General features: G+C 41.0%; 1 protein-coding gene across 1 annotated transcript in view; it reads left to right on the top strand.

Annotated features, from left to right (window-relative positions):
• Positions 1–5,405: 5,405 nt before the first annotated feature.
• Ap4e1 (adaptor related protein complex 4 subunit epsilon 1) overlaps positions 5,406–11,645 on the top strand; it is a 64,803-nt gene continuing 58,563 nt past the window's right edge. The window contains exons 1-2 of the mRNA XM_087911236.1: positions 5,406–5,599; positions 7,752–7,823. Of these exons, the coding sequence (XP_087767362.1) occupies positions 5,453–5,599; positions 7,752–7,823 (219 nt within the window). The 5' untranslated portion in view covers positions 5,406–5,452. The remainder of the gene's footprint in view (positions 5,600–7,751; positions 7,824–11,645) is intronic.

Below are 11,645 nucleotides of genomic sequence, written 5' to 3'. Positions count from 1 at the left end.
GCCTCCACGCTGGTCCAGGGAGAGAGATGGTTTATGTTGGGGTCTGGTCCAGAAAATAATTTAGAGTTTGAGCTAACACTAAACCCCAACAATTGTGACTTCAAAATTTAAATCTAAGAATATGTTCCTTTGGAAAAGAGGCTCTGCTTTTGTTTCCACAGAGGATGGGAACCTGTGGAATCCTTCCAGACAAATGTGGTTCAATGGACCAAGACCCCCTGAAAGGTCTCCAAGAACCCTAAAAATACTTCACCCAACAAACAGCAGAAAGCAGTTTGGAGAAAACTATACACAAATTCCCAAAATGATTGTTTATAAATGTTTGTTTTCATTTAAAAGGGGTTGTGTATAAATGGTTAATGATCACATTGAATCTCTTTCTTGAAAAGGAGGGGGGATATGATATAGATATGAATACATTGGTATGAATTTGGATCTATTGATACAAATTTAAGATCAATTTTGTTATATCTTTCTAGTCTTGTTTAAGGTATTATGTTTAAGAAGCTCATTTTAAAATGTAATGTATAATTAAGAAACAGATTAATAATCATGTTTAAACAGATTAAACTACTTTTAATCATGTTAGTTTTCTAGATACACAGAGATATTTTTCAGTTAGATAATTTTCAACACTTCAAAGACCTACAGAATATGGCATTTAAAAGGTTTTAAGAACTTAAACTTTTCTTGTCAGTGAACTATGTCTGTTTCTGGCAGCACCAATTACTTCAGAGAAGTTGCTGGGCCTTGAAGAAACTCATTATGGAATTTGCCCTCAATGTGACAAGGCTAGCCATTTGGGCAAGAAACTGGTCTTGTCTGGACTGCTTGATGGTATGCTGTATGAACGGGACATGCAGGACCCACAGAAATGTGACTGCTGAACTTGCCAAAAGACAGGATGATCCTTTAGGGTTCCTACTTCACAGAAGAAACTGCCAGACATTCTGCAGGACACAGAAGAAGACAACTGATAAACTTAGCCAGTGCAAGGAAGAACAGACCTTCACATTTCCTGCTTCGCTGAAAAGTCTGCCAGATATTATGGGCCTATAGGTTGAAGGTGGATGCCCCAATGTTACAAAAGAATTTTGGGTGATGTCCAGGCAGCAAGATGTCTCTGTCAGTTCTAGAACTTTGGAAGTTGCTTACAATGCACTTCCTGATTATTTAGGTAATATTATATCCTTCTGGGGGGGGGATCTTTAATGGAGTTGAAGACTAGATAAAAGTTAATGATAACTTAGTTATCATATACTTAGTTATGATAAAATATAATATAGATATAAAGCTTTAAACTCGCAAAGATAGGATAGATGATAGAGTATTTTCCTTAATTTGCCAAATGTAAATGGACTAAATATTGTAACTATAATTCTTGCTTGATAACTTTTTAAATGTAATTTTACTATGTTAAAATTAAGACCTTCTGTTTTAATTAGACAGAAAAGTGGAGATGATGTGGGCTGTCCTTCAGTATATGTGTTGTTTTTATTGATTGATGAATAAAGTTGTTTCAGCCAATGGCTTGACAGAGTAAAGCCAGGTGGGAAATCCGAACAGAAGTAGAGAGAGACGGTAGTCAGAGTCAAAGAGATGCCTTGTAGCTGCAGAAGGAGAAAGGTGCCTGAGCCTTACTGGTACATCACAGCCACGTGGCAATACAAAGCTTAATAGAAATGGATTAATTTAAGATATAAGATATAATTAAGATATAAGAGCTAGCTAGGAATACACCTAAGCCATTGGCCAAACAGTGTTGTAATTACTATAGTTTCTGTGTGATTATTTGGATCTGGGCAGCCGGGAGAATGAATGCATGGTCTCTGTTTACAGGGGCCGTTACCACTTCATAGTTAAGACACAGAAGCCCCAGAAGTGACTGTTTTTCTACCTTACCCAGTCATTGCTTCCTGCCTCTCAGATCCTTGCAGCTGACTCTGTACTGCATTCCTTTTTCCAACAGGTGCCTTCTTCCCTTGACTGGGGAGTGTAACCTTTGCTCCAGGGCTTGTAGTACTTCAGCTTTCTGATGGAACAATTTGTGAGTTGCTGATTTTTAAACTCATGTCTGGTCTACTTCGGTTGTGTGTGTGTGTGTGTGTGTGTGTGTGTGTGTGTGTGTATGTGTGTGTGTGTGTTTTGGTGCCCATGTGGAAGTCTGAGGGAAATTTGTGGCAGTCAGTTTTTTCTTTCCACTGTGTGGATTTGGGGGAGTGCCTTTACACACTGAATCATCTCCCTGGCCCAGTTTTTAAAGTCTTGCTTCTCACTAGTCAGTACAGCTCCAGGTCAGCGAGGGGCATGAGCACCTCTCCTGGAATGTAACTTTTACTGCTTTTAACTTGATTAACTTCTGGTGGCCTGGTCACTGTCTGTGCCACTGTGGATTAGGCATGCTTGGAATCTGCATTCCCATCCCTTTCTTCTGGAAAGACTTTTGTTTATTCTGGCTCAATTTTTTTTCCGTATTCTGGATCTTGTAGACATTAGGAGAAGCCCTTACAAAGATACTCTGGGAACTGGATTATAAAATGGGTGCTCACCGGAAAACGCTCCATGAGCATAGACTGCTGTCACTGGTTTTTATGTGGCTGTTAGTTTGTTTTACTCTGTTTATTTCTTACGCTACTTGGGGAAAAGTCAAAAAATTGTAGAGTAAATCTTTTTATTCCGGGCCATGGTAGCGCACACCTTTAATCACAACTCTCGGGAGGCAGAGGCAGTTGGATCTCTGAGTTCAAGGCCAGCCTGGCCTACAAATTGTGTTCTAGGACAGCCAGGATTACACAGAGAAACCCTGTCTTGAAAAACCAAACTAACCAAACAAACAAACAAACCTCTTTTCAAGTAGTTCAACTGGACTGTTCAAATGCACAGTGTGAAACAGAATTTTGTTTCATGGACCATGACTTACTAGGTTAGACAATATAAGCCGAGCCATGGGGGACTTCTAGTTAATAGAGATTTTCACCACAAAGAATTTGCTGTAGAGGGATTTATCTGGAAAACACAGAACTCTTCCAGCTAATGCCAGGCTGATTCGGGTGGACAGAGGAAGTGGGAAAACACTGGACACAGTCTGCTGGCTACGGGTCAAAGCAGAGGGAAGAAAATACAAGCAGAGGTTTGTGTGAAATGGGACTGACTCAGAATGAGAGAGGGATAAAACAGCTTGTCTCATCCTGGATGGGAGCAAACCTCTTCTTGGGGATCTTTCTTTCCTTTTTTACTAAAGATGTACTTATTTTATTTTTATGTGTATGTATGCTCCCCCATGTATGCAGGTGTCCTGAGAGACTGAAGAGATTGTCGGATGCCCTAGAACTGGAGTTGCCAGGCGATTGTGATCAGTCCCATGCGAAGAACAGAACCGCAGTCCTCTTCCGTAGCTGCACTGGCTCTCAGCCCCCAGTTCTCGCTAACTCTGAAGGCCATTTCTTTAGGTTGTAACTGTTGCCTCTCCCCTGGAGGCTCTACTAACCTGGCTCTCCCTGATGCCTTTTCAGATTCAAGCAAATTCCCTCCTCTCAAGAAATAATGAATTGGAAGGAAAAAACAAAAACAAAAAAGGACCTTGAGGGGTGTGTTTTTTTAAGAACCTGTGCCAGAAATTCAATGAATTTGAGACAGCTTGTAGAGAGAGCTAAGAGCTGGGAACGGACTCAGCTCTGCTCTTCGCTCTTCTAGCGCCCCCTCATGTATTAAAATGGAACTTTACTTTTTTTGGTGGTGGTGGTTGTTTTTTTTGTTTGTTTGTTTGTTTGGGGACATAACCTTGGTTGACTTGTAATACAGTTTGTAGATCACGCTGACCTCTAACTCATAGAGAATCCACCTGCTTCTGCCTCCCGAATGCTAGGATTAAAGGCGAGCATCATTATGATACCCGGCTTAATTCCTGAACTGAATTCTTTAAAGTTTCCTAGATCCCACTCATTTCTGAAGCTGGTCCATAGCCACGTCCTGCAGGATTCATTTTTTTTTTTTAACAGAAAGCATTTATTTTTTGCCAAGTAGAACTAACACCAATGAAAATATCAAAAATATAAATACTACATATAATAACCTGTCACATAGTCATGTATCACTGTTATCAAGTGTTATATACTACACATAACTGTACACTTTATATTTTTAGAAACATATTATTTTTATTTATTTAATTAACCTTTTTCATTTATTTTACATACCCACCACTTCTCTTCCCCCCCTTCTCTCCTCCTGTTCCCTCCCCCCAGCTCCCATCTACCCCCTCCCTATCCAATCATCTGTCTCCGTGCAGAAAGGGGCGGGCCTCCCATGCGCTTGAACAAGGCATGGCAGGCACGTCAAGCTGAAGATTCACTTTTTTTTTTTTTGAGCCTTTCAAAAAAATGTCTATTTTCTAGCCGATTCAATACAATAATTCGACCCGCGTGAGATGTTTCAGTGGAACTTCCTTTGGGAAGTGGTAGTAACAGAGCTTTGCTTAGCCTATCATGTCTCTGTTTCAAATGTGTCATTTTTCTTCCTTTCAACTTTGGCCAAATGACCCTGCCCTACTGGCACCATACTACATTTGAAAATGCTCTATTGGACGAGACACGCTGAGGTGAACATCACCCACGCCGGAATAAAGAAAGCCTCTCTTTCCTTTCTGGCAGTGTTACCACATTCCTCTCCCCTGAGTCAGAGAAGTATCTGATATTGCTTTTCCAGCATTTTTCAGATGCAAGAAAAAAATTGGGGGGATGGGGTGGAGAAACTTAAGACAGGGTTTAATATAGTCCAGGTTTGCTTTGAACTTGAAGTGTAACTGATAAAGACCTTGAATTTTCTTGCTCCTCCCACCCCCCAAGTGCTGGAATTACAGGCAAATATCATTACACATGCCCAGAAAATAAATTTTCTATTTTTTAAAGCTAACGGAAGCGTCTAGATTAAAAATAAATAAATTTTTATTTTGGCATTGAATATTAACTTCTGCCGAAAATCTGTTTTAAATAAAATTTAAATATTGAGAAATTTTTCAATAAATTAAAATTTATCTTTGCAGAACTGCTCTGTTGGGCAGTCTTTTTCTTTTGTTGAGGAACAGGTACTAGAACAACTTAAAGATTTTTTTAAAAATTTCACCTATCACAAACGAAGTTTCAGGTGTTCACGGCACGATAAAGAAGATGATGGATGAGGTCTGTAATTCCAGTACCTGGAGGCTGAGGCAGGAGAATGGCATGAATTCATCAACCTACTACTTGGGAGAATCTAAAAAAATAGAATAATATTCAAGAGCACCCATTTCACCTCTGTTCTTCCTCGTAGACTCGTGCGTCCCCTGGCGGTCTCTCTCGGAACTTCATCTTGCTTGCACCACCCCGGCGCGAATAAAGATTTCTTATTCAAAACGCCGGAAGTGACTACGGAGGCCGGGAGGCTCGGCCTGAAGGATCCGCGACGGGAGGCCGCGATGAGCGACATGGTGGAGAGGACGCTCACGGCGCTGCCGGGGCTCTTCCTGCAGAACCAACTGGGAGGGCCTGCGGCCTCCAGAGCACCCTTCTTCTCCAGGCTGGGCGGCCTCATCCGCGGCGTCACTGCGCTCTCGTCCAAGCACGTAGGTCGTCAGGACGGGGTGGGGTGGGCCGGGCCGGAGGCTCCGGTCAGCTTGTCGGACGCGCCTGGCCGGACTCCCCAAGCTAGAATTTGCTACCTGCACCGACCGCAGGGAGGCTGGCTGTCTAGTCTAGGGGCCCGAAGACCCTCTGCGTGCCTTCTCAGCGTTAAACCATGAGGTGCTTGGAGGACTGCCGGAGCTGTCAGTCGAGTGCAAATAGCCAGTGCGATTTCAGTCTCGGGCTATAGTCTTATACGAAGTTTCCCTTTCCTCCCTGTTGAGTTTTAATTTAGTTCCTCCTTGAAGGCATCACATACTGCAGCTGAGAACCCACAATCCCATCCCTGACAGTGCTGTTGTCTTTGCAGGGCTTGAAGTTCTTAGGCTAGACCAACGGCTTGGGCAAAGACGGACTTTGAAAACGAGTAGTTACAATAGAATTATTAAGCTCCCATGGATTGCGTATGGTACTGATCCAAAGCCTTAAGGAGTGTATGTCTTAAAAACATATTATTATGTCATAATTTCTTCAGCAGGTATTTATCAAGCCCAGCTATGCGTTAAATAATGAAAATAATAAAATACATTTCTTCCCAAAGATTTGGTCATCCATTTTGGACTTAACCTAAGTATAAGTAAGTTCAATGTCAATGCAGAGAGGAGCGAGAAGAATAAGATGCCTTCAAAGGTGTAAAATGTGCATGTGTTTTAATTTTAAGTTGGTGTGTAGCCGTGCTGTACTGGGCAAGGCTTGCTGCACATCACACAGTCATTATTGGTGTACTTAATATAGCTTAATGATTTTCTTTTGCTAATTTGTAGGCGAGGCCAATTTTTTTTTAAAAAAAAGGTGTATATGTATGTACTGTGTTTGTGTGTATGGGGGCAAGTTTTTTAAAATGTGTATATGTATGCACTGTGTGTGTGGTGTTGTGGTGTGTTGGTGAGGGTTCATGTACTATATGGTAGGGGTCACAGGATAGCTTCTGGTATTGGTCCTAACTTTCCACCTTGTTTGAGATAAAATCTCTCTTGCTTTCTACTGTGCTTTATACCCCAAGCAGGTGGGCCTGGGAGCTTCTTGTGGGGGGAGAAGTGGGGAGGGAGTTTGTCTCTACCTCTGATCTCACCATGGGAATGTGGGGTTTACAGATCCATCTCACCATGTCGGGCTTCTTATATGACAGATTCTGATCCTCACGCTAATGCAGCAAGTGCATTTACACACTGAGCCCCTTCTCCCAAATGAAGTTGTCGAGAATGTGTATTTTGGCTTAGGTAGCAGTTGGAAACTGCACAGGCAACCAGATGTGGTAGTGCTTCACTCATAGGGTTTGTATGTTTTTTAGATATTTTGCTTTTAGTTTTTTGACCTTGTGTGTGTGTGTGTGTGTGTGTGTGTGTGTGTGTACATGAGTGCAGATGCCCTCAGTCCAGAAGTGAGTGTCTGATCTCCTAGCTCTGGAGGTTTAGGCAGTTGGGAACCACCAGAGTTGAAACCAAGCTCTGGTTCTCTGCAAGAGCAGTGTGCAGTTTTCTCTGCTGCACTGTCTTTCCAGCCCTAACTTGGGTGTGATTGATTTAAAGATAACATTGTATAGCTGGGTGGTGGTGGTGGTGGTGGTGGTGGTGGTGCAGGCCTTTAATCCCAGCACTTGGGGAGGCAGAGCGGGTGGACCTCTGTGAGTTCAAGGACAGCCTGGTCTATGCTAGAGTTAGTTCCAGAACAGCTACAAGGAGAAACCCTGCCTGTCTGGGGGTAGAGGGGGAAGAAGATAGCATTGTATTAGCCAATAGCTGGGCTAATGTTTAATGTTAAGTGCTTAATGGATTGTGTGTCATGATAGGGCACTTGTCTGTAGGAGTCAGTTTTTTCCATCCTGTGGGTTCCAGGGATTGAACCCTAACTCAGACCATCAGACTTGGCAGCATGCACCTTTACCCACTGAGTCATCTCACTACCCCCATTTTGAATTTTTCTTTTTAAAAATCCTGCCAATCTTTACTAGCAAGTGAATGAAATAGAGAGGAGTAGTAGGTTAATCTGGAAATAATTATTCTTTCCAAGGAGGTTCCTATGGGCCGGGAAATGTAACTTTTCTAAAGAAGGATACTTCATTTTAATTGAAATGGCTATAATTGTGTTTTTCAGGAAGAAGAGAAATTGATCCAGCAGGAACTGAGCAATCTGAAGGCGACTGTTTCCGCTCCGACTACAACACTGGTATGCTTGCACAGTTGGGCACACTTGCCTTTGAAGCCTGGGTCCATAGAGTATGCCTTTGCAACAATATTCACTAAGCAGCTAACTGAGTAGCCAGCTGCTCCACGCTGGCCACTCTGAGACAGTTGGCACATCTTCAGATTAGGACTTGGGTGTTTGTTGTTAACTGTCCTTTTAATTGACATGTTCAAGTTCTATCTTTGTGGGGTATACTGTATCAACTCAACACAAAATGTATGCATTATGTATTGTTACTTAACATTCATTACATTTGAAACTTTAAGTGTGTTTGTATGTAAGCCTGTGCTTATGTGTGCATGCCATAATGTGTGTGGAGAGAAGACCAAGTTGTAGGAGTTGGTTCTCTCCACTACCTGTGTCCATAGGCTTGAACACAGGTCATCAGGCTTGGGGGCAAGGACCTTGAATCACAGCCATCTTGCTGGCCAGGCACTTGTAGAAAAAGGCTTTTTTTCCAACTAACAATTGTTCATCAAATATTTACTAGATTTTTTTTAAAAAAAAACATGAAATATGTTTATTTTTATTTATTTTTTTATTTTTGAAACAGGATCTTGCTGTATTACCCTGGCTGGCCTAGAACTTACTATCTAGACCAGACCACAGAACTTACTATGTAGAATACAAGGATCCACTTACCTCTGTTTCTGGGTACTGGGATCATAAGTGTGTGTCAGCACACTAAGACTGTGGGGTCCTTTTTGTGTGTAAGTCATTGTGGAAATGTTTATCCCCCTAGTAAATATCAAGGTGATTAATTTTGCGTAAATACATGGTCATAAGCATGAATATGCAAAGTCTAAGAGAATATAAATTTTTTTGTAGTTACTGTATTCAGGAATAAAATTCAAGACACCTTGGTATCCTTGTGTGGTATCCTTGTGTGTGTGTATGTGTGTGTTGTATATGTAGATGTGTACATTTGTGTGTATGTTTGTGATCCTTGGTAAAATGTGAAACAGAATAGTTCTTTTTACTTCACTAGGTTTTCATTTTCTGCTATCATCCAGTACAGTTTTTCCACTGTAAGGCATAAAGTTGGGTAACTGATCACTGGTTACCCAGAATTTAGCAGCAAGATTCTATAACTTAACTCTAGCCATCCGGGCAGGTCTGGGCACACTTCCTGGAGTCATGTGTTTCTAAGATCTTACAGAGCTGGGACGATTGGAAGGAAATTGTAGAACAAAGTTTCATATTGGGAATATACTTTGTTCTGTAGATAAAGGAACAGTAGTTTATGTAATAATTTTACTTAGATAAAACTCTGAAGTCATGGACTGGAGAGAGTCTCAGCAGTTAAGAGCACTGGCTGCCCTTCAAGGGGTCTTGAGTTCAATTCCCATCAACCATATGGTGGCTCACAACCATCTATAATGTGGTCTGATATCTTCTTTTGCCATGCAGGCATACATGCAGATAGAGCACTCATGCATAAAGTATATAAATATATAAAATACATAAATATATAAATACATTAATAAATAAAAATTTTAAAAACAACAAGCAAGCAAGCAAAAACCTTCTGAAGTCATGGTACAAATCCAGGGCTGAAACTTAATGGCACAAATTAACAATTTTATTTCTTATTTATATGAAAGCCTTTGCAGAGGGACTCCCACTATAGTTCAATTAAAAACAATTAGACACTGTCTCTCCCTAACAAATGTTAAACTTAGTAGTAACTAAGTAACTTAATATAGTAATGAATTCTCTTTTGCTGCTTTAAACATAAGTGATTTGAACTAAACTGCCTTTCCCTAATATTTTTCTTTACTGTCTTTAAGGGTTTTTTTTTGTTTGTTGTTGTTGTTATTTTTATCCAAAGGTCTCATATAGCCCAGGCTAGCCTCTGACTCACTTTGTCGCTTTGGCTCCTCCTGCTTTGACCTCCCAAGAACAGGGCACACACAACCACACCCCATTTTGTTAAATGTTAGCCTTTTTTATCTAATAATCTGAGATCAGTTAACTTTGAGGTGTGTGTGTGTGTGTGTGTGTGTGTGTGTGTGCGTGTAGAGAGAGAGAGAGAGTACGCGCTGAGTGCTGGGATTAAATATATGCCTACTTCTGCCAACTATATTTTTAAGATTAAAAAAATATTGGCTGGTCAGTGGTGGTGTGTGCCAGCACTTGGGAGGCAGAGGCCAGCCTGGTCTACAAGAGCTAGTTCCAGGACAGGATCCAAAACCACAGAGAAACCCTGTCTCGAAAAGCCAAAAAAAAATTTTTTTTTGTTAGTACAGGATCTTATATATCCCAGGCTAGCCTGGAATTTACTACTGTATTGCTGACGTTGGGTTTACAGATAGTTGTTTATAGAAAACTGAATATATATTTTTCCTTTTAAAAATAAGTTATTTAACTTTATTTTATATCCACTGACGTGCGGTGTCAGGTCCCCTGAACCAGACTTACAGATAGTTGTGAGCTGCCTTGTGAGTGCTGGGAATTGAACGTGGGTCCTGGGAAAGCAGCCAGTGCTCTTAACTGCTGAGCCATCTTTTCAGCCCTCTTCCTTTTTCTCTTTTATGATCCTGGGATTGAATCCAGAACTTGATGTGCACTATCATTGCCAAGTTTTAATTTTATATATTAAAATAATCTGAGCTTTTTTCTGTTTGGGGGAATATAATTCTTATTACTAACAGAACTTTGCCATAAATATCGATAATGCAAATGTCATTCTGATAAAACATATTCTTAGAATGTACTAAAGAATTTTAGTGTTGGTTGGGCTGTGGTGACGAATGCCTCTAATGCCAGCACTCAGGAGGCAGAGTCAGACAGATCTCTGAGTTTGACACCCGCCTGGTCTACAGAGCTAGTTCCAGAACTCCAGGACAGCCAGGGCTACACAGAGAAACCCTGTCTCGGAAAAAAGAAAAAGAAGAATTTTAGTTTGTAATGGCCAAATCGTTCATGAAATTATGCCTCTCAGTTCACAGTATTGAGAGTTATTTAAACAGAGAAAAGGAGTTCTTATACAGCAGATGATTACATATCTAATATAATAATGCTGAAGAAAGCCTGTGTTCAGTTTGATTGTTTTTCCTCCATTTCTTGAGGTTTGTTTTGTTTTTGTTTTGTTTTGTTTTGTTTTTTTCGAGACAGGGTTTCTCTGTAGTTTTGGAGCCTGCCCTGGAACTAGCTCTTGTAGCCCAGGCTGGCCTCAAACTCACAGAGATCCACCTGCCTCTGCTTCCTGAGTTCTGGGATTAAAGGTGTGCGCCACCACCGCCTGGCCAGAGATGGTTCTTTATTCTAGTCTCCAACTCCTGGGCTCACACAGCCCTGCTTCAGCCTCCTACCTAGTTCCTAGTACCAGGATGAAAGGAATACAGCTGGCTTGCAGTTTGATATTTAAAATTGACTATTTTCATTACAGAGTATATTACCAACTTGTATCAATTTTCTAGATTGTTTTCATTTGGCAAAATATATTCAAATCGATTTTCCCCACTTTGGTTTTTTGAGACAGGGTTTCTCTGTACAGCTCTGGCTGTCCTGAAACATGCTCTGTAGCCCAGGTTGGCCTCTAACTCTGAGACCCGCCTGCTTCGGCCACCCGAGTGCTGGGAGGAAGAGTGTGTGTCACCACCACCCGGCTCAAATTGATTTTAAATGCCAAATGTGATCGTCATGGATGAAATTTTGTCTGAGGAACACCTCTAATGAAACTTCTCTGGGCCACGTAGAGTTAGAAGTAGCTTCAGGTAGTTTATAGTATCATTGTCAATAAAATATTGAACTAATTTTTTGACATTAGTATGTTGGTGATTGTTAGAAGCAACTTTTATT

The sequence above is a fragment of the Myodes glareolus genome, chromosome 10 (assembly GCF_982192425.1).
Source record: "Myodes glareolus chromosome 10, mMyoGla1.1, whole genome shotgun sequence".
NCBI classification, from domain to species: Eukaryota; Metazoa; Chordata; class Mammalia; order Rodentia; family Cricetidae; genus Myodes; species Myodes glareolus.
The sequence above is the reverse complement of the archived record's forward strand: the minus strand, read 5'-3'. Positions and strand labels throughout refer to the sequence as shown.